Source organism: Amphiprion ocellaris, chromosome 4 (assembly GCF_022539595.1).
Source record: "Amphiprion ocellaris isolate individual 3 ecotype Okinawa chromosome 4, ASM2253959v1, whole genome shotgun sequence".
Classification (NCBI taxonomy): domain Eukaryota; kingdom Metazoa; phylum Chordata; class Actinopteri; family Pomacentridae; genus Amphiprion; species Amphiprion ocellaris.
In genome coordinates, this window is record NC_072769.1 from 16,269,686 (window position 1) to 16,293,621 (window position 23,936).

At 39.2% G+C, this 23,936-nt stretch overlaps 1 protein-coding gene and 2 long non-coding RNA genes across 3 annotated transcripts in view; 2 read left to right on the top strand and 1 right to left on the bottom strand.

Annotated features, from left to right (window-relative positions):
* LOC129348726 (uncharacterized) overlaps positions 1-4,392 on the bottom strand; it is a 31,794-nt gene extending 27,402 nt beyond the window's left edge. The window contains exons 1-2 of the long non-coding RNA XR_008601385.1: positions 4,298-4,392; positions 3,559-3,705 (exon numbers count right to left, since the gene is read on the bottom strand). This is a non-coding gene — a long non-coding RNA (uncharacterized LOC129348726). The remainder of the gene's footprint in view (positions 1-3,558; positions 3,706-4,297) is intronic.
* A 382-nt stretch (positions 4,393-4,774) lies between these two features.
* LOC129348723 (uncharacterized) overlaps positions 4,775-23,936 on the top strand; it is a 64,388-nt gene continuing 45,226 nt past the window's right edge. The window contains exons 1-2 of the long non-coding RNA XR_008601382.1: positions 4,775-5,295; positions 12,410-12,536. This is a non-coding gene — a long non-coding RNA (uncharacterized LOC129348723). The remainder of the gene's footprint in view (positions 5,296-12,409; positions 12,537-23,936) is intronic.
* On the top strand, positions 7,054-9,428 carry LOC111568164 (calponin homology domain-containing protein DDB_G0272472-like). The gene has a single exon (XM_023269672.3). The coding sequence runs from the start codon at positions 7,188-7,190 to the stop codon at positions 8,853-8,855; it is 1,668 nt and encodes a 555-aa protein (XP_023125440.2). The 5' UTR covers positions 7,054-7,187; the 3' UTR covers positions 8,856-9,428.

Here is a 23,936-nt window from a genome sequence, read left to right on the forward strand (position 1 = left end):
GTTCCCCTCCTCCAATCGGCTGTTATTCATATTACTATTGAATTTATGAATCTGAAATGCCATTTTCCTGTGGTTTTAAGGCTATTGGCACCTTCAACCACTTGGACATTCACACTGGGTGGAAAAAATATGCATGGGAGTGTGAGAGAGAGTGGTATCGTACACAAGGGTATCGTTATAAAAAGCCATTATCTGCTACCCCTGTAACACACACATACACACACCAGAACAGCTGCCTTTACAATAAAGTCAAGAAATGACGAACAATTATTTTGAGAAAAGTATTATTTTCAGGGAGGTAAAGCAGCAAACTGTGATATGGTCTGAGTTTAAGGGGAAAACAACTTAATCATCGCTGTAAATTAACCTTGGCAAAGCCTTTAAAGCCTCTCAGCATGGACACTGTTTGTTTTCACTTTGTTTCCTGCATAGGAATAAATTTCTTAAATTACACATTGGGTTTATTTCTGCCTAGACCACAAATTCCAAAGCCGAATTCTTGTGGCATTGGGTAGTTATGTTTTTTATTTGTTAGCGTCTAATGCTGTCGTACATAAAACGAGAAATCAAACTGATCTACAGCAGCGTGTCGAAACCAGTTGAAAATGACAGAAAGTGGCTAAAAAAATGCCAAGGATGACTGTGTGAGCAGCGCTATAGAAAATCATGTATCATGTAACTTGGGCAAATTCAGGATGAATGCAGAGTGGTTGTTTATAAAGGTAAAATGATTAATTTCAATCTTATGACTGGGCACTAAACATGAAATTACAGCAAGCAAAAGGTAAGATTAGCTTAGCACAACGACGAAGACTGTCAGATTGTTGCACTTGATTTTTCACGGTAAAAATGACACAAATAATTGTGTCAACAGTGACAAAAGAGAGCCCAAGAAAGAATCTTATTTTGTGACCTCCACACATCTTTAAGTGAAAAACACATCAAACATAAAGGGTTTCTGAGTGCATTTGGTGAGCCAACAAGCATTTACTATGTACCTTAGTAAAAACACAGACATTTCATCAACACAATTTAATTAAGAATGAAAAACAAAAGCAGTAATTAGCTATATATAGAAAGGCCAACTTCAGAATGCTCTGAATTATGGATTATAATAACTGGATGATAATAGAAAGTCTGAACACTATTTAGCAAACAACTTTTTGCAGCAAAAAAACAACTCTGTAAAGCAGTGATGCTTTTCAAACAAAAGCAAAGAAAATATGATGATAAAGAGGAAGACGATTAATAGCTATGGAATGACTGTTGTACCAGGTCAGAGTATAGTTAGGGGGAAGTGGTGCAGCACAAGATAATGAATGAGTAAAAACCAAGAGGAGGAGATGATGCCGCTACATCACAGGTTCTATCAGAATTCACGTTTCAGACTTCTGTAGTCTTGACTCACTTTGAATTAGGTGATGTCATGCGTTGCCGAGCTAATTTATAGGTCTGTTGCTTCCCTGTCTGCATTGCCGGAGGTGAAAAGTTGTGAAAAGTTCAACTATACAAACAGCAGCGCAGGTGGCAGCCAATAAAAATCACATTAATGCTATGATGATTGTGGTAGGAAAGATGGCTCACAAAGAGTCTGAGTCTTCCTGCAAGAAGGGGAATAGATTCTGACAGTGGTACGCTGACAGCAAGCGGGCAGAGACGGAAATTCTTTGTCCATACATCTGCAAAATGTTAGTTATTAAAAAAGACCCCCAAAACCTGCTGAGGCAGCAGCATCAGATAAGAAGCTTGAGGTGACTGATGATTTTAGTGTGTCATTATAAAGAAGGTTATGCTGTTTCAGTGCCTGTATAGCGGTGACCCACTGTGAATCTGCTCGTGAATCTTCATGTGAAGGTGACGAGCAACTCATTCACAATTTGGAAAGGTTGAGAATTCAGGACATAAAAAAGCAGCCTGAGAAATTATTAATGTCACACGGTTAAGGTTCCCTAGCAAAGATCATATGCCCATGCTTCATTGTTGATTGAGATGATATAGCGTCTGCAAATAGACCTAGCTTGTCCTGGGACAGATACTCATTTGCTGGAAACTAGGAATGAAGTCAAGTCGCTGATAATGCGTTTAAAACAGAAGCCATTGTGCCAAAGTGATCTCCAGTAAAGAATTATGATTGGAACTACAAACGACCTAACAAGCGTAAGTATTGTGTTTGAGTCTATATAGAGTTGTTATGGTGTGAATTTACCTGAGTAAAAGTAATGGTTTAAACCTCTTGAACATATATAGTACTACTTTACTGACCGTAATACTTGTTCAGTCTGAGACCCCATAATATTATTAATTATGGACATAAATTATGGACATTATCCCACCTAGTTTATTGTTATTGCTAAAACATCCATCCATCATCTATACACCACTTAATCCTCATTAGGGTCACGGGGAGCTGGAGTCTAACCCAGCTGATCCCCAGATGACCTAGGGTGAAGACAAGAGACACCCTGGACAGGTCACCAGTGTATGACAGGGCTACATATAGAGACCAACAAGTACACTCACATTCACACCTACGGATAATTTAGAATCACCAATTAACCTCAGCATGTTCTTGGACTGTGGGAGGAAGCTGGAGAACCTGGAGAAAATCCACACATGCACAGGGAGAACATGCAAACTATATGCAGAAAGATCCCAGGCTCAGGCCAGGACGCAAACCGGGGATCCTCTAGCTGCAAGGCGACAATGCAAACCACCTTTCCAATGTGCAGCCTATAGCTGCCTACATCCTCAGTTGAACAGATCATGTGTTTCTACCCCCGTAGCAGGGGTAGAATCACCGGATCTAGAGCAAATTAAGTCATGTGATGATTGGCATTGGTTTGTCTGTCTGTCTGTTAGCAACATTACTCAAAAATGGAATGACGGATTTGGATGAAACCAACCAGCAGGCGTTATCAAATTGATGCAAATACTGCTGAAATAAGTATGTTAAATAAGTAAATATCATTCTTATTTGTCAGCCAATCCTAAACATGAGTTGTTCTTATTAGCTGTCAATCAGAATATGTGATCTGATGTGTCTAGCAGAAAGGGGAAAAGATTTAAACTGAAATAAAGTCAAAGTGTATAAACACTTTGAAGAAACCAAATGCTAGATATGCTAAAAATGTTGCTTAAATTTAGCAACAAATTAGATTAAGACTAGACAATGTCTCTCTTATGCACTGTTTTGGTAAATCTGCATTTGTGTGATCTATGCTTATGTTCAGCCTGCCACAATGATTACATTATTAATTCATCTAGAACAGAGTCAGAGTCCAGATAATTTTTTCTATAGTCTTAGATTTGTGGTTTTATGTTTTAATGCTCTTTATTTGAGACATTTCTTATCATAATTCTATAATTCCAATATTTGGATATTCTTAAGAATTAAGGATCTACTTATCATCTTAAAATTAAAAGACTAACTAACTACTCAGATAATAATTTGTCCAAAAAGGTAATTATTGCAACATGTGTACCTCTTACTCAGATATATTATACTAAAGCAATATTCATAGCATGTGGACCAGCTGGACCAGAGATAGTCTGATTTACCTTTCACTGTCTGAGCTCTGCATGCCTTCATTTCTTTCTCTGAACTCTTCCTCCTCCATCTCCTCTCTGGGATGCTCTTCCTCCTCTCTTCTTTTAGGCTGGGAAAAGCTGCTGGTGGTTCCCTTCCTCTTCATTCTTTACTGTATCCTACAAGAATCACACAGACTGAATTATGTTTTTTCCTTTGATAATTTTCATTATTAACTATGATACAATCTGATGTGTACAATTTAAACCTTTAAAGAGATACTTAACATGTAAATGTTTTTTCAGCTGTAAACTAAATGATATGACTGTACTATGATGAAACACATCAATGTTGGTGTTATTATGACCTTGACACCAAAATTATAAAAAACAGCATTAAACAAGCAGGATGTAGTTTTCAAACAGTGCATGAAAACCTGGTGTGACTGGAGGTTTGGTTGCACTTTAATGTCATGCAAAGTCTCAGTGAATGTGTGATTTCTTTTGACTTACAGTCTGTTGTCAGAACCACAGGTTGTAGTTATCAACAAAAAAGAAAAACTTCCACAGACGATCCCCCACCATCCTTCTGTGGCTGTTCTCTAACATTAGCTAGCTACACAAGTAAAAATTAGCAAGGCCCAGACTCACTGGAAACCGTGGCTCGTCTCGCAAGCAAACACTTTATGTGAATTTAGACACTATTAGCATTTAATACATTGTGAACAGTTCTATTCCCATGTAGTCTAACCCAGTCTAACTAGTGTCTTACTGTCACGTTTTGCCGGCCACACCGAAGTCCAGCTGTCATCCATGAGTGAGGTCTAAGAGCAGCCACCTCAGCGGGGTCGTGTAGCCTCGTATCTGTAGCAGCAACACCAAAACAGCTATAAGATCTACTTGCATAAATGCGACCCCTTGAAATTTTTAACTTGCCCTAGGTGGGACTGTTGGTGCATTAAGCCTCTTGGTCATGAGGAGCTGATAAGCTCCGACTTTACTGTGCCACACTAATACGAATTTCATCTATAAGCTTCTAAAGCTAGCTTAAACACAGCCACTGTAATATCTTATGACAGCCTTGAATCACGATCTTGAGAATAACTGATATTTCAACACACCCATCAAGACTTTCCTCCCCAGCCTCATTCACAAGAACAAAACAGAATTTGGTCAAGATTGATATCATTACCTGCCAGTATGTGGCTACGGTGGCGAAAAAGCTGCAGATGGACAAAAAGCGGCCACACCCGCAGGGGGCGCTGCAGGAATCACGGTGGTTCTGCAATGACGTCACTATAGTGGGCGGAGACTGCGGACGTGAACCCGGAAGCTGTACGGCAGGTAACAGTTGCTGAGGAAACTTGGATTTCGGGGTTTTAACTGAAGTTCATGGTGTTTAGAGGAGGGACTGATGGACACCAGGATGAAACCACAGACGGATGAGACACGACGAGAGGAAGTTGGGTGCCAGGACTTCTCGAGTTGGATTAAGGCGGTTACATCCAGTAAATGACTACTGATTCCCAGAGGAGCTGGTGCCGGTGGACCGACGGGATGGGCGGAGCTGGGACACCGGTAGTTTACTGATGTGGATTACAAGTTATGAACTGAAGTAGCTGAAACGAATCAAAAGTTCTTGAGGATTTACGCTACTCGGAGGTTGGATTTGACTGATAAAAGCTCTTACTGGATTTTAAAATTGCCTGAGGAGGATGAAAGGGATTGACGCTCCAGTTTTAGACCACCGGACAAGATCACAGTCAACAGGTAAGAGCAAATCTCCAAACAATGAGTTGTATAACCTGCATGAGGAATCTCCGAAGAGCAGATATTTAGAGGCTGGTGACAGCAATGATGTGTTGATCGTGGATCAAGCAGAATGAATGAACTGCCTTGGTTATAAAGCTCCGTAAGTGGGTGGGCTGGACTTATTTGGTAAAGGACTGGACAGAAAAGGGCCTTGTGACTTCCTGACAATTAGTGTTCCCTCTTGGATGATTAAAGTTACTTTAACTTGAATTTCATTTTAAAATCAAACTCAATGCAGAAATTTTAGTTTAACTTAGACACAATATTAAATTAATGCAACCTTATTATGCCAGCCCAGCTTTTCAAATAGTGTTTGCAACTTGTAAAGTTTATTTAAATCTGCATATTAGATTTTATTTCTTGCCTGATGAAGATTTAGCACCAAAACATTGCACCAATAAATGTATCTTTAGACGGAGTGCAGGATTGGATTTTAGAACCATCCATTTAATTGAATGGTGGGAAAAGGACCTTGAATTTCTTTTTATCTCCAGTGTAGACATACGGCTGTAAACACTAAAGATGCAAACAGATCTTAACAGATAAGATAAGATAGGTCTTTATTGTCACTGTTACAAAAACACTGAAAATCAGTTTAACATTCTCCATATTAACAGCATTAAAAAATAAACTATATAAGGCAATATTAAACACAAACTAAAAAATACATTTGCAGCTGAAATATACAAAAGAGCAAATATGGACCAGAAGTTTTGTGGTTAGAGACCTGTTCTACGCATGATTATTGCACATAATATGAATACCAATAGATAGATAACTTTTTTGATAACTTTATTGATATCTAGCCAGAGACATGCAGTACAAGAAATACAGACTGCAACACAAGAATTTCCTTTGGTATTAATAAAGTTTTATCTAATCTTATAAGATATAAGAAACAACTTTCGAAAATTATGTTTTGGCTTTAAATCATAAAACTGTAAAATGTTGAATGTGCCTATGCCACTTCTGCCAGCTGATATGTCTTGCTTAAATTACACACCATGTATGAATTTAAAGAAATACATTTTATTTTGAAAAGCCATCAAATTTCACAAACCCTTGATCAGTTTCTTTTAATGTCTCTGAGACTTTACTTTGAAAGTGTGGTATACTTCACAGAATCAGTGTTTTTTTCCTTAGCTTTGAAACTGAGACTTTTAAAAAAAAAGTTAAATTTAGATAACAATAGAGCCGCTCGCTAACCTCTGTTAGTGGGTATGAGCTCTTATTTTGAAAGTGAACCCAATAATACAGATTTGTCCATTATGTGTGTGAAAAAGAGGCAGAAGTTCTGTTCTGTAAGCTCCTTTGAACATCAGGGAGATTTTGTTTTGACAGTTTAGCACAGGGGGAAGTCATGAGGTAGTGTTTTTATTTTGAAAAGCCAGCATATTTCAGAGTCCCTTGTAACATTCTAGAACTTTTATTTTGATACTGTACCTCAATGCATAACGGTTTTCACCTTACTAGCTGATCTGTAGGTGTATTTTTTTACATATTTTGTTTCCGGGTTCCGCAATGGAGGATTCTAGAACTCTCTGCTTTGTAATGTCCCACTGTGACATCATGTGTGACATTATGTGTGACATCAGCTGGGTTTAGAAATATAGGATCGAACAGTGAATTGTTAGAACCACTCAGTTCCGTCTAGAGTCAACGACAGCGAGCAAACCAGCGAAGAAACCAGAGCGAGGAATTAACCAAACTCACCAAACTAGCAAAACATTCGACCGTCTTCCAGAACTTCAGTGTTCTTGAAGAAGCCACAACTTCTGCAACCACCTACAACTACTGCAGTTGTCACATTTTCTTTCTCTTCAACACCACTGTTGAACTTTTCTGGTACCATGGCCAACAGGTACAATCCCAAGCGCAGAGGAGGCACTACTTACCGTGGGCCGAACCATCAACATGACAACCCCGCCAGGCCCCAAAGCTCTCGTGGTGCCTCTCAGGAAGAAGCCGACTACATGAGAGAGCACAACCACAACATGAGCCTTCGAATCAAGGAGCTCATCGCTGAGAACCAGCAGTACTCCTGCAAGATGCTGAGCTCTAAGGCCAGGATCGAGCACCTGCAGGAGATTCTGCAGGAGAAAGAGAAGGAGCTACAGGACGAACGCCAGCAGAATGAGGAGAGAATCTCAGTCCTGGAAATGCAGCTAAAAGAGCGCAAGGAGGCCGAAGAACTGGCTGAGAACACCATCGAGTCCAAAGAACAACAGGACTTTGAGGTCTCCATCGAGAACATGAAAACATCGTCCATGAATTGGGGAGACTACATGGACGATGTCGATGAAATGCAAGAGCAGCTGGAACTTAAAGACAGAGAGATATTGAATCTTAAAAAGGAGAACCAGAGTCTCTCTGCTGCTCTCAAAACTGCCAAGAACCTGCAGAGAGATGGAGACAAATCTCTGGAGGACAACAAAGAGCTGCAAGACCAGAAAAAGGCACTTGATGAGGAAAGAAAAGCAGTTCAGAAAGCCAAGAAAGAGCTCGAGCAGAAGACAAAAGAACTGCATGAGGAAAAGATCTTTCTGGAGAAACACCAGAAAGAACTCCAGACAAACCAGAAAGAGCTTGAGCAGAAAAGCAAAGATCTGCACGACGAAAAGCTCTTACTTGAAAAACAGAAAAAAGAAGTCCTGATAAACCGGATAATAGTTGAGCAGAAGGACAAAGGGTTTCAAGAAGGAAAGATGTGTCTGGACAAGCAGAAAAAAGAAGTCCAGACAAATAAGAGAGAACTCGCGCAGCAGAGTAAAGATCTGCAAAAGGAGAAGAACTCACTTCTCGAGCTGAAAAAAAAAGTGAAGAGAAAGATGGAACAGCTCGAGCAGAAGACCTACGAGCTGCAAGACGACGAGGAGGAGCTCGAGCAGGACAGAAAACAGCTGCAGAATGAAAATAATGCATCAGAGGAGATGAAAAAAGAGCTTCAAGCTGAGAAGAAAGAACTTGAAGAGATTCGGAAAGTTCTAGAAGCTCAGAATGTTGAAGTCAACAAGGAGAAGTCAGAAGTGGAGCAACAGAGGAAGATTCTGGACGAGAAACAGAAAGAACTGGACGAGGTGAAAGAGAAAATGAAGGAGGCTTATCTGAAGATGAAAGAGGAGAAGAAAAAAGCAAGTAAAGACATGAAGACAAAACTAGAGATGGAGGACAAGAGCGAGATCCTGGAGCGAAAAAATATAGAAATCCAGGGAAAGATTGACGAACTGGAGAAAGAAAAGAAAAAACTAGAAGAAGAGAATAAAAGACTCCAGGACAACAAAAAAGAATTGAAGCAAGAAAAGACAGAAATGGAGGTGAAGTATGAGAATCTGCAGAGCGAGAACCAAGAACTGAAGCAGCAGAAAACAGAAACAGAAGACAGAAATAAAGAGCTGCAAGAAGACAAGATGAACCCACAGGAAGAAATTCAAGACCTGGCAGTGAAGCAGCAAGAAAATGAACAAACGAAGAAGAGGAAGAAGGTGGGCTGCTGGAGCTGGCTGTTCAGGAAGTCCTGAGGTGGACGAGGCTCATGAGCTTCCTCTGACTCACCCCTTCCTCACCCTCCACTCCCCCTTTTTCTCCCTCCTTCAACTCTCATCCTTCCTGCCTCCATCTCATCGTCACCTCTTCATCCTCCTTCCATCATCCAAAAAACACCTTCCTCACCTCTTCAACCTCATCCCATCTTCTCTCTACCTCACCTCAACACCCCCCCAAAAATCCCTAAAAAATAAAAAAAAACAAAAATATTTCTTCATGTTTCTGCATATTCTCCATGTTACTTATCACCTCAGTTTAATTACCAGCATTACTTTTTACTGTTCTATTCTAACTGTATTTTAATTCACCTGTTTTATTTCTGTGATGTGGATTGAAGCTTATTTGCAGATATACTAATGTCTGTAAATAAAAGAATGTCAGTTCTCAGCAATAACATAAAAAAGAAACACATTAATCCACCATGTTTTCCTAAGAAAACTCTGACCTCATGTATTATATGTGACTTTCTCTACTGTATATAGCAGCTACTGCTAGAAAATGTCTAAATTTTCTTGTATTTTGTGGCAATTTTGTTGATCACTTGTAGCCTCCTAAATCTACATTTGATAGCAAAAATATAGATTTCAAGTGGAATTTAAGTATCAGTTGAATTTCTTTACATTTTTATACTCATGATTTAGAGATTTTAATAAAACAGGCCATTCTCTCTTCTTGACTTATGATTATTCTCATTATCAGGTGCTCTTTGTGTGAAGAATCATTAAGTTGAAAAAAAATCCAAACCTTTAGACCTTGACATGACCCAAACATTTCCTTCTCTAAATTTCAAGAAGAAAGAACAAACTTCTGTCGCCTCAAAGATTTCTTTGTTCCAGAAAGTTTGTCTTTATTGTTCTAAGTTCTACTTTTACACGTCTGCAGCAGTTCACCAGTGAGCGAGGAGTTGTCCTTAGAAGGGCAGAAAGGATGTGACACTTGGTTCTTTAGGCGAAGTTGTGGGAACTGTGTCACTTAGGAATGTCGGTTCTTCATAGCAAAGTGCTTCTACTGTACACACACACACACTGATCCCGTTCCTAAATCATCCACAATATCACCAGTCACATCTTTTAGAACCGAGCTCTGAGGACATAATTTTGCCAGGTGCAGGAAGAAAATCCTGCCAAAACAGTGAATAGTGAAGAGAAAAATGGGAAAATAAACCACAATCATTTTAAACATTATTATCAGGTCTGTTGACTTTCTGTAACCCAGCGGGGTAAATAGACAGTCTTTGATCCAGACTGTGAAGGTATGTCTAACTGGAATTGCATCAGACTGCTCTCATGTCTAGTTTATACACAGAAGACCACTGCTGGTGTCACATATGGTCCTCAGACCCGTAGAAGGTGACTAAGTCTTTTATTTTTATGTATCTGGCAATCATACATAGGTGTGTGTGTTCTTGTGTGTGTCTGTGCACAGCTGCAGACCTGTATTTTTCAGAAATCCACTCCAAAGAACCTTTGAGCTAATCATTCATCCATGTGTTTCTTAGCAAACACTGCTGGGCTTTAGGTTTCCACCACACAGTATGAGCCAGAGATGTTAATCAGGGAACAAGACAGGGATCTGTGCAGTGTCTGATCTGGACCACTCTGCTGTGTTTACAAAGAGTTTTTTATTACAGGCCAGAGGAGGAGGAAGCAAAAAGTCTTTATCGCATTAATAATATCCTCGTCAGATTCCTGCAGGACAGGGAGTGATGGGGAAAACAGATCCAGAGACAAGAGAGAGAGGTGGGACAGAGGAAACAAAAAAGAGGCTATCTTGCATTTGTTGGACAGGATATACACGAAACAAGTGAGTTTGGGCAAAGTGTGGTTTGGCAAAGTGTAAAAGAAAATCCGTTTTGAATGGCCACACTCAAAAGCAAAGCGAAAAACCTGTCAGTAAAGAGACAGAGATAAGAAAGTATGCTTTTGGACAGTCTCTCCTTTAAGGGATGAATGTTGTTGCGTTCAGTTTTATTGGCAAAAGTGACGTGAGTGAGGTTTTGTGTTTAACTGCTGCACCTGTACGCCAAACTGTTGATCATACCGTGTACCGTGTACTTCTACAGTCCCACAATTTCTTTTTGTCACCTTTCTGTTTTCCTTTTGTACTCTTTTGGCATAGAGAGTCATTTATGGCCATTTAGCATCGTAATCCTTCAGTTTATCATATTTATCATATCTGTCATCATCTGTCTATACACTTTAGAGGACACTCACAGAGATGTCTGAGCCATTCAGTTGACATGGAATAGATTATGTTAATTTTCATGTGCAGAGTTGATATTTGGCATGTGGACCTTGTCACACTCTCATAAGAAAACCATGATTGGACTGCAAGCAAGTCTTTTTTATATAGCATCTTATCATACGCAGATGTTATTCAAAGTGCTTTACAGGCAAATTTTAAAAAAGATAAAAATACAAAGAAATTATTTTATTTAATTCATTAAAAACAGTATGGACAAGTTAAATGAACTGCACACAGATTTATAGAATAATCACACCCGACTAGTTTTAAAAAAAGACGAGATTAGAAAAATAAGAGCATGTAAGAGACAACTTGTGCCACCAAATAGAAAAGAAATTAATTGGAAAAATTAACAAAATTAAGTGGATAAAAATGTAGACAAGTTCAATAAAAGAACAGGCTGTTTAGACCAGACTTTATACAAACACAGATTACCTATAAGTGGTGGACAGAAGAACCGTTTTTAGCTCAAAAATGGCTGCATTTGGGGCACATCCAAGTCAGCAACAGTGTTTATTATTACACTATCAATTCTGTGGTTGGCAATGACTTGATGCCATTTAACTTTGGTCCCCACTTTGACTTTTAGTCACCACTAACTCACCCATCCCTGCAGACCTTCCCGGCTTTAGCCTGTGTCTGATATATGTTAGTCTGAGGCCTTAATGGGGCAGTCATTAGGTGCTACACTGTGAAAAAAAATTGCCATGTGAAGGTAACAGCAGAGTAACTAAACTAGAAATGATTCTCATAGGAGTGTCAGTAAAAATCAATCATCTTTTGTAAGTTGTTGAAGATATTTTACTTTCATCCAAGAGGCTTCTTCAGTCTTGACTGACTGATGGGGAGTTACAGAATATATAGTCACTCCAGGTCACATGGCTAATGGTCCATTAATGACCCAGGACTCACAGCCTCCAGGTGTGAATTGTTGTGAAGCCAGAAGGTCCACTAACAACGACAGCAATCATGGTGGTGGGCTGCTAGTGTACACAACAAAGGATGTGAATCCGCCAAGTCAGGAGTGACTCAAGATGTTAACGATGGCGAAACTTTCTGGGGAGAGACATTATCACTTTATTATAGGTGTTTGATAAGTGGTGTCGCAAACCTTCTCCTTTCCCCCACCACTTGTCAAAGTTAGTCAGTTAGAACTGAAGACGCCTCATGGATGAAGGTGAAACATCTTCAAGAACCTACAAGAGAAGGGTCATTCCAGAATTCCCAGTCCTACGTCAAGTCTTTGCAATGTCTCCCCGGGTCTAATCCTCCTGTTTCCTCACAGTCGACAAAACAGGGAAACTCTGCTGCTGACCTCAAGATTCCTCGAGGAGGAGCTGAGCGAGTGTGTGGGCGTGTGACCTCACAGCAGGACCCTTCAACTCTCACTGTAATGCCTCGCCTACAGCAAGGTGAGCAACGCACACACACATTCCAGCGATCAAACACACTCATACGCACACGCCTCTACGAACACCAGTGACCAGTCAAAGAGGCCTGCCAGCACCAGCAGACCTCAGCACATGTCCCGAGGCAGCGCCAGATGTGGAAGACAGAAATGCATGTTGGTCAGAGCATTACAGCTGCTAATGGTAGAGCTACTGTTACTGAGGGGCAGGAGGGCTGTGGTGGAGCGTGTCAGGGTGAATGATGGAAGTAGCTCACCTCTTTCTAACCACACTGACACACCCGATGAAGCTGTTGGACGTCTGAGGCCGACCTGCGGGTCTCATGTGTCCTGCACCGCTAGCGTTCAGCAAAGTCAGCGCAAAAACACTGGTAATTTCCTTCAGCTGCAGCTTCTACAGTGTGATGCAACTTTTAACAGGCAGCAAACTGTTTGGGTCAGCTGACTTTGGATATTGATCTGGAGCTGCCTAAGACCGGGCTTACACAACAGATTTTGAAATCAGATTGCATCACACATATAAGGAGAAACTTTATTGATATTCTCCTCAGGAATTTGGGGGGTTTTAAGCTGTAATTTCATTAAAATAACGTAGTTATCTGACAGATTTTCCCTGTTTTGTAAATTACGGATAAAAAAATTACAAAATGTATTTATTTACATGTCAATGCTAAAAAACAGGCCAAAACTATAAACAATGTCCTCATCAGAAATCAGTGTTTTTTCAAATTTTTTTTCATTTTGACCTTTTACAACTTTGACTGTAAACGTGCATTATTTTACAAGTATTGCAATTTTTAAAAAATCTCATTATTTTGCAGATATTTTACATTATTTGAAAAAATAAAAGTATGTATATTAAGGATTTAAAAAATGACAAATCATTTTTAAACTTTTGCTTTACATTTTTTGTTTGTTAAAATGCAGCTAAAATCTAATGAAATCACAGAGAAAGTATGAATTTACACACAGACTGCTGAAAAACAGGCCAAAACTAAACAATGTCTACATCTGAAATCAGTATTTTTCCATTTTTTTTTCAATTTGATCTTTTCCAAATTTGACCGTAAACATGCACAATTTTACATGTTGAAATCTATTTTTTAAAATCTCATTATTTTGCAGCTATTTTCCATTATTTGAAATACAAAGTATGTATATTAAGGACTGAACAATGACAAATAATTTGTAAATTTTTGTTTTACATTTTTATGTTTATATGTTAAAATGCAGCTAAAATCTAATGAAATCACAGAAAAAAAGTATTAGTTTACACACTGACTGTTTAAAAACAGACCAAAACTGTACATAATGTCCACATCAGAATCAGTATTTTTCCTTTTTTTTTTTTTAACAATTTGATCCATTTACAAATTTGTAAATGTGCAGTATTTTACAGTTATTGGAATCTAAAAAAAAACACATTATTTTACAGATATTTGTCGTTATTTGAAATAAAAAGTATGTATATGAAGGACTGAAAAATAAAAAATCATTGTTAAACTTTTGTTTTACATTTTTTTTGTTTATATGTTAAAATGCAGCTAAAATCTAATGAAATCACAGAAAAAAGTATTAGTTTACACACTGACTGTTTAAAAAACAAACCAAAACTGTAGATAATGTCCACATGAACTATATGTATTTTTACAAATAATATATATATATATATATTTTTTTTTTTTTTTACAATGTGTGGCTGTACAATTATATCGTTAGACTGTATTTAAACTAACTAAAAAATATAATTATTTTACAGATAATTGCTGTTATAAGTTTTTACAATTTTTGACTGGTACAGTATTTATCAGATTTTTAGTACATTTTTTTCTGGCACCGTTCTGCCAGATTTTCTGGGGGGTTTTTTGTTTGTTTTTTTTACTGTGTAGTCATACATATACGCACTACAAGATTTGAAAATAGTAGCATATCACACACCACGGGATATTTATAGAAGCTTGGTGCTGAGTGTGGATGAGAACATGGTTGAAAAAAATGTTGAGCGAGAACCAGGTTTGAAATGTTAACTTTAATCACTTTTAAATATCTAAAACTAGCATTAGCCTCAAGGACTACACTGTTGCTGACAACAGTGTCTGCTGCTCTAAGCAGTAACATGATAATCATCCCAGTTTTCACTTGTTAACATAAAAACATGTTTGACATTATCTGGGTGGCCCAGACGAGTCTGCAAACAGTTGACTGGATCCATAAACCCCTCACATTAACAAATAATAATAAACCATTGACCCTGACCAAATTCCTCCTCTGACTGTCAGGAGGGCTGAAATGATGGTAAATCAGCTCACAACTCCTGCAGTGCGAGTCCAGCTTTAAGGTCGGCAACTTCCTCTGTGGAGGAAAATGGTGAAATATGATCGAGAGCTCCAGAACAGCTATAGCATGGACATCGTGGTGAGAGAATTTTGTCAAGTGCTGATTCCAAGGTCGAGAATGACCTTTCAATCTCAAAAATATTTTGTGGTCTTTTACAAGCACACTGAAAACACATTAGCAGCTTATTTCTGATCGCTGTAGTAACAGATACTCTCTGGCCTCAGTCGTTTTAATTAATGTTCACAGCTTGCCAACAGTCCCTATTTTGTGACTGCCCAGAACGGTGCATATTAGCAGGAAGAAAAGCATAACATTCCCTCTGCTGCTAAACTCTACAGACTTTTGGAGAACTGATCTTAATAAAAAAAGAAAGATTAAAGGTCCCATATGGTGCAAATCCATTTTGATTGGTTGTTTTTATTGGTTTTGGTTGTTATTTGCCTGGTGATGTAAAAGTAAAAGCTGTTATGAAGATGCTTCCTTTATCCCTCGAAGCCCCTCAACAACGAGGTAGCCTCCCAGGATCACAAGTCAGTGATAAGTATTTTGCTGCACACCAAGGAAGGAAACAATACTCGTTCAGCTTGAACTTTGTACAGAGTGATCAGGTTTTGTTTTTTTTTTTTTTTTTACTTTCTAGAGCTGCTGCTGCTAACTTTAAAGTGTCTCAGCTGTGATCAAAAAAACCCAAATGTTGCTATTGGCTGCAAGAGTGAACACAAGAGTCTTTATGCACTCCCAGCATCTGAGGAAATTAACCCCCATTGTGCTTTAGTACAACTTAACCTGCCAGTGCTTCCATCAGCTTTCTTCTCTTTTGCCCTCTGTGCTCACGTGTACAGTATTGTAGTAGCTGCATTGCCTTTAAAGCCGTTCTCATTTACACATTTTTCTATTTCTTTTGTCAGTCGATGATATGAATACGAAACAGTGACTGAAGCACAGCTCAGTGAGACTACATGTTAACCGGCAGTCACTGCAGAGCCATTGCCAAGCTGCCGCTCTGCTCCAGTAAAATACAGATTTAATAACTGCAACGTTGTCTGACAAAGTCATCATACACACGAGTTAAGCACAGTGGCTGTGCATTCCAATATTTCCATGAAAAATATTCACTCAGAAAGTTAAAAATGATTGCAAATCCTGGTCTTACAGATTCATTCTGTGATGTTGCTCTGCAGGTAACTGTTTCTGTCATGGGATCAACAAGTTTCACCTTATATGCAATAAATTAATGCAAGCAGAAATATGAATATTGTTTTTTTAAGTCACAAGAGTATCTGCAGCAGTTTCTCATATTTTGTAAAGGTGCTGATGCACATAGTAAATGCTGGTGGATATCTGAAAACATTTGTGTCTACATAGTGAACATACAGTGCCATGAAAAACTATTTGCCCCCTTCTCGAATTGTTATTTTTTTGACTATTCCCCCTACTTAAGTGTTAAAGACCATCAAACAAATTTAAATATTAGATAAAGATAACCAAAGTAAACACAAAATGCAGTTTTAAAATGATGATTTAATGCTTTAAGGGTGAAAAGCTAGCCAAACCTATCTCAACCTATATGAAAAAATAATTGCCCCCCTTGTTAAATCATGAATTAACTGTGGCTTTAACTGTGGCTAATCACATATTTTGGAAAGCAAATTCAATTTCACTTTCCACAAGCCTGATTACCTCCAGACCTGTTCAATCAAGAAATCACTTAAATAGAACCTGTCTAATAAAATGAAGTCGGCCAAAAGGTCTCAAAAAGCTGCAACAAAACGCCACAATCCAAAGAACTTCAAGAATGGATGAGAAATAAAGTAACTGACATCTATCAGTCTGGTAAGGGTTACAAAGCCATTTCTAAAGCTTTAGGACTCCAGTGAACCACAGTGAGAGCCATTATCCACAAATGGAGTAAACATGGAACAGTGGTGAACCTTTACCACCAAAATTACACCAAGAGCACAGCGACGACTCATCCAGGAGGTCACAAAAGAACCCAAGACAACATCTAAAGAACTGCAGGACTCCCTTACCTCAGTTAACGTCAGTATTTATGACTCAACAATAAAGAAGAGACTTGGCAAAAACGGCATCCATGGCAAAGTTCCACGGAAAAAAACACAGTTGACCAAAAAGAACATAAAGGCTCATTGACTTTTGCAAACAACCATCTAAATGATCCCTAAGACTTCTGGGAGAATATTCTATGGACTGACGAGACCAAAGTTGAACTTTTAGGAAGGTGTGTGTCTCATTACATCCGGCGTAAAAATTACACAGCATTTCAGAAAAAGAAGATCATAGCAACAGTCAAACGTGGTGGTAGTGTGATGGTCTGGGGCTACTTTTCTGCTTCAGGACCTGGACGACTTGCTCTGATTGGTGGAACCATGAATTCTGCTCTCTACAAGAAAATCCTGAAGGGGAATGATCGGCCATCAGTTTGTGACCTCAAGCTGAAGCGCACTTGGGTTCTGGACAGCAAGTTGACTTCTGAATGGCAAAAAAATGCCAGAATGAAGGTTTTGGAGTGGCCTAGTCAAAGTCCGGACTTGAATCCGATTGAATTGCTGTGGCATGACCTTAAAATGCCGTTCGTGCTTGAAAACCCCTCCAGTGTTGCTGATTCAAAACAATTCTGCAAAGAAGAGTGGGCCAAAATATCTCCACAGAGATGTGAAAGACTGATGTGAAAGACTCATTGCCAGTTATGGAAAATGCTTGATTTTAGTTGTTGCTGCTGAGGGTGGCCCAACCAGTTATTAGGTTTAGGGGGCAATTGTTTTTTCTCACAGGGCCAGGGTAGCTTTGAATATTTTTTTTTCCTTAATAAGTAAAATTATCATTTAAAAACTACATTTTGCGTTTACTTGGGTTATCTTTATCTGATATTTGCATTTATTTGATGATTTTAAATGTTAAAGTGGGGAAAATATGCAACAAAAAAAAAATTTGAAAAAAGAGGCAAATACATTTTCACGGCACTGTAGTTGTTTTCAGCTGGGGTACAGATGAGGTAAAAAAAAGAAGTCATTATCTTGCATTAAATAAATCACAGTGAGAGAGGTGGAGACTTGTAAACAAAGAGAATCAGACCAGTTGTTCAGACAGTTAGTAAAAAAGAAGTTGCAACTGGATATCGGTGCACTTTCAGGAACGAGCTGCAAGGTGACACTGTGCTGCAGCTGTGACTGAAATGACGGTGAACCCAGAGCTCTTCTGTGACAGCCACTCGGCTTGTTTAGCAGCCCTCGCGAGAAGTTTTATGGAGTTTGTGGGTCATTGCTTTGTGAACTATGGACGGACATGAATCTCCTGTCTGCTGTTGCAGCTTAGATCAGCGCTGTGTCAGGATGTCTGTGAAGGTTGGTTGAGACACTGAGTTACGGCTCTGGAGAACTGTTCTCCTGCAGGCAGATTTTTATGGGGTCACCAACTGTGCAGCGGTACTCAGCATACCTGGACACACACTCACACATACAGATGTGTCTAACCTGAAGGCATTTGGGGCTCCTTCAGTGATTCGAACCAGATGATTAACAGGCTAATTATCATGCCCTTTCTCCCCACTAAGACGCACACAAACACTCACACACACTCTCCATCACCCTCTGTTTGACCCCCTCTGTTCACTTTGCATCCTCCTACTTTCTCCTGCATTTCACCCACTCAGCTCTTCTGCACACAGCGCCCTCCCGCACACACACTCGTCCTGCCCTTTTCTCCTAATCCGTACTTACATTCCTCTGCTTAGAATATACCGTTAATTAGCTCATTTCAAATCGGACCAAGAGCCGCATAGCTCGCTTCAAAATCTGTGGCACCAGTCGTTCATTAGATTCACATTGCCGGGGTAATGTGCAGAATCCCGGCTAACAAAAAGCATGTTAAAGGAATCATGGCTGATGACTATTGGCAAGAGTGACCGCGGCTGGATGACAGCGCTTCACAGTGACATGGAAAAACAATACTGGAGGGGTTTCCCTCCACACAACTGCTGTCAACTAAGCTCAGAGACAGACAGAGAAAATGATGTGAAAAAGAGAGAAAAGGGGGAGAAAGTTTGCGACTAGGTCAACTCTGTACACCCTTGTCACATGTCATTAGTGTACCAGTTTCCTCACGATGGCCTTGTCGCCATGAACAGTTTGTCTGACACACAAAGCAGCGTACGCACGGCTTGTTCGACCTTGGGCAGCGGAGAACACATGTCAAACACAAACCTGACACACAACAAACGGATGTGTGTTGCCGGTTGTCAGTTTATTGTGGCAGCTTATTGTGTCTCTCCAGACTTCAGCTGACTGACAGTGCAAATACAAAAAGTGTGTGCCGACTCTCCTGACACCGTCGTCCATGCGTGGACTGTAGTTAATTTTTTTTTTTTTTTTTTTTTTTTTTTTTTTAACATTTGGAGATTCCAGTTCTCATATTCTTAGTTATAGGTGCATCAGATGACAAAGTCTAGACTGTGAAGCAAAGTTGGTTAAATGAACTTTGCCTGACTGGATCTAATTAAACTAGGAAAGCACTCCGAGAGAGCAGTGCTCCACCAAGGCTGGTCATTCCCCCATGTGGCATTGTCAGAAATGCAGCATTTATTTTTTCTGAAATGCAGCTTTTGTTTATTAGTTATTGATGATTAGAAATCACGGCAACATAGAATGTGGCCATTTAATATAGATGTACCCACAAAAAAATGACCTTGCACTGAGCACAGGTGTGTGTTATGCATGTGTACGTTATGTACGGATACCGAGTTGCATGACCTAAATATGTAGCGGGCAGCGGGAATTGATGGGACTCAGAAACACCGCCACAATTTAATGAATTGCTCCTTGTATCATTTCCAACGTATAAGTCCTGATAAGTCCACAGCAGTCAATTTGTAGTAGGATTGCAATCATGTGATCGTCAGCACTCAGCTGATGTTATGTTCAATTGTTGTCATAGTTATAGTGATGCTGTGCTGTTATCTCGCAATGATACAGAAATCTTTAGCCAATCTGTGGATCCAGACTATAAGCCGCATCACTGCCAAAATCTAATCACTTGGTCCTTGTGTCATTTCTGACCTTCTCTGAAAATTTCATCCAAATCCGTTTGTTTTTGAGTAATGCTGCGAACAGACAGACAGACAAACCAACGCCGATCGTCACATAACTCTGCTGCGTTCCTTGGCGGACTAATAAATGGAGCACCAGTGATGTCAAAAAGAAAGTCAAAATATTTTGACATAAAAAGTTACAATCCAATGAAGAAAAAGTCAATATTTTAAGAACAAAAGCTGAAAACATCAAGAATTAAAGAGAAAAAAATGGTTTGCTCAAAATATTTTGGCTTTATTTTTGAAACTTCAAATTGTCTCTCAGTAAGTTGGCAAAAGTATTCGAAAATAAATAATAAGTATAGCTGAACTAAAATGAAAAAACACTTTCGCATATGCTCATAGTTGAAGTGCATGTGTATTTTTGATTACTTTGAATTGTTTTGGATCTTGTTCTGAAGGGCGACGCCTGCTTGACGATTCAACGCATCTGCTTTTAATTTACTTTTCTTTGTTTCAAGCCTTTTTTCTCTCTCTTACATCTTCACCTGCCGTTGTTGAACAGTAAATCCCATTTTGCCGCATTTTTTGTTGGAAAAGTTCTTTGTAAATAAGGCATTGATTGGCAGAATTTAAGTCAGCTTAAATATACACCTGCTGTGTCTCGGAACTAAAATAAACACAAGACACTGGTGTAGCTTGACAAGTGTGGGTGGGATAATGAGTGTGTGGATTGATGTTAACCTGCATGTTGCTGTGGAAATTAAATGCGCTATGAATAAAGTATAAAATTTCCCATGCTGCATTTTATCTCTGTCAGGGACTGAATCTGGTTTCATTTACGCATTTTTTCTGTAGCCACCCTGCTGCGGAGAGTCTGTGTGCCCCGATGGTGGTAATAGTTTCTCCTCTAAGTCACTGCATGTGTGTGTCCCTTATGGCTGTTTGTTAACAAAAGACATTCTGACAACCTCACACATACGCACATACACACACACACACACACACTTGTTACTGTGTCATCTGTCAGAGTATATACAGCTTGTTTCAGCAATGTGGAGCCAAAAATATGCACTCAGTGTGAAATATGTGTATGTGTAACTCATGCTGTCTGTGTGTGTGTGTGTGTGTGTGTGTGAGGATGCTGTTCCCCTGTGTGTAGGCTGGTAGTGCTAAATGGCATTTTGAATGTGTTAATTGAGTCACTGTGATCACATACTGTATGTGTGTAGATTTAAGTATGTGTATACAATTTACGGTGTGTATGGGCATGTCTGTTTATATGTTGCGTGTGTGTGTGTGTGTGTGTGTGTGTGTGTGTGTGTGTGTGTGTATGCATTCATGTCTATATATGTGCATGAATATTAACATGGAATAACTCTAAATCACTGCACTTTTTAGATGTCTACATTTTTGCCTCACTTTTTTTTTTAACCATTATGACAAACAGCTCAGTCTTCAGAAAATGACATGACTGTGCATTATACTGGGAGAAAACTTGTTTGTCGTATTATGTTTGTTTGTAAAAAAAGATTATCACAAATACACGACCGGTTAAGTTTTAGAGCACCCCAATTCTTCCAGTTTTTGGAGTTTTTTGGGGGGGAAATTATGCATGTAAATGACTCATTGTACTCTAAAATGAAAGCATCAAACAAATAAACCAATGAAATTTAACAGCCCCAGACCATCACACTTCCTCCTCCATGTTTGACAGTTGATGTCACACACTGAGGAACCATCCTTTCTCCTACTCGACGGGGTACAAAAATCCTGTGTGTCGAACCAAAGATTTCAAATTTGAATTCATCCATCCATAAAACCTTCTTCCAGTCTTCCATAGTGTGTAGCACTTGTAGGTTTCTTTGTTTCCCTCAAAAAAAAAAAACTTTTTGTATAATTCTGAAATGTAGATTATTTTTCCGTTTTGTTTAACCTTACCTTTTTTTCAACCTCTGGCACTTACCTTTGTACCATGTCAAGCTATTCACTGGACTTGCACTACTTGAATTTCATTTTTTTAAAAAAAGGAAAAAGTGGGATTTGCCTTTGTAACCAATGTCTTTGCTATTTATTGTATTGCTTTATTTATTAGATGGGGCAAGACCAAGTCACCCTTATAACCCAATAAATATAGGACAAGCTTCAAAAATATCATGAACATGTCATATTCTGTCCTAACCATGTAGTTTTGCCATCTAAACTGAACCAGAAAAAAAATGAAAAATGAAAGTAAACAAGAACAGAAAACAAATCTTAAGTCTAACACTGATGGTCTGTCATCCATCACAGGACAAGAACAGGAACCTCTATATGAAAGTGCAGGCTCTGGTTTATACCTTGATCTCCCCCTCCTACCTCATAATGGAGATTTTGTGGCACTGGCATATCATGCTCATTTTGAAATTAAATTACATTCCTTTCAGAATATAATGAAGAATGCAGTTTAATTCTATTGGTTTGTAACCTTGTGGACTCGAGGCTGTGACAAAATGTGGTCCTGGAACCCCTTCTGTAGCAGGAACTACCTCAAAGGCAGTTTTGAGCACTTTGGCAGCTGTTTTTTAAGACGGATTTTGTCAACACGATAGCGTCACACCTATTACAGTCGTGAAACTTTCCAGGTGTGTAGTTAAGATCAAAATGAAGTTCAAAGATGGGCACAGAAACGTCAGCCTGTTATCACCTACAAAGTGCCATTATGTTTCTGAGTTATGGCCCAAAATAATGGTCAGAAATGATCACAGTGAAGTTGACCTTTGACCTTTTGGATGTAAAATGTCATCAATTCATCATTTGATCCTTCATTCCTGTGAAATGTTGTCATAATTAGCGTAGATTTCTTGAGTTTTGAGTTTCATTGCCTTTTGGTTTGACCACCAAAATCTAATCAGTTCATCGCTGAGTCCAAGACAGCGTTTGTGCCAAATCTGAAGAAATCTCCTCAAGACTTTAAACTGATTTTACATTCACAAAAATGAAACAAAAAGATGAACAACCAAAAAACATCTTGCCTTCATCCTTGCCTGTCATGAGGCATAAAAATGAAGAGGTAAAGACATGATATCCCTTACATCAGCATGATGGTGTCCAGCAGCTACACAGACCTCTGTCACCACCACCCACACCAGACAATAACCCACTGCTGGTGCCACCCAGACCACCACTGCCCACTTTTAACAATCATCTGTGACAGTTTTGGAAGACTCAGAAAATGATACGCTGCCAATAAGAACATCAGATCAGAACACACATCTCTATGTCACTCAGAAGGGTATAAACATATATTTATTTTTTGCTTCATTATGTGGACTTTTTGAACAGTAAGAACACAAACAAGGGAATCTGTGTGTGTTTCAAGCACCAGGATGTCAAAAGAGGTTTCTTTTAAATTTTGCTCCCATAGTGTGGACATGATGTGATGGCACGCTGACATGTAAACCAAACCAGATGACAACTATATCATAGGAACTGGCTCATAAATGTGAGTTATTCCCACAGTCACATCAAGTACAGTCACATTAACCCCGATAAATCACGCACATTAAGAGCAAAGCATGCAGACTCTCGAATGTCTAACAAAAACCTGCTAAAATGTGCAATAAAATGAAGCTTGATGGGTAACATGATTAAAAGTTGTGCATTTAAAAAGCAGAGTTGGGTTTCCTTCCCTGTAGGTTCCAGCCAAGCCAAATGTTGGCCAGGGGAACGTAACGTGGCGCACTTCGCTTAGAGAAATTGACGCTGACATTTAGGGTTAATGCTGCTTGTCACTGTGATTTCTGCAAATATGGCTTCACCTCAAAGTGTTCCAGCAGCTGTTTTGTCTGTACGTGTGTGTGTGTGTGTGTGTGTGTGTGTGTGTGTGTGTGTGTGTGTGTGTCTGTGGACCAAAACTGCCATTACAGCCGCTCATAGCGTCCACATCTAGCAAAGAGAGCGCAGAACGCACACGTTTATCCATGCGTAGCCGACCGGCATACAAGAGGAAACACCCACTGCCCACCCAGTGACCCCCGGCTC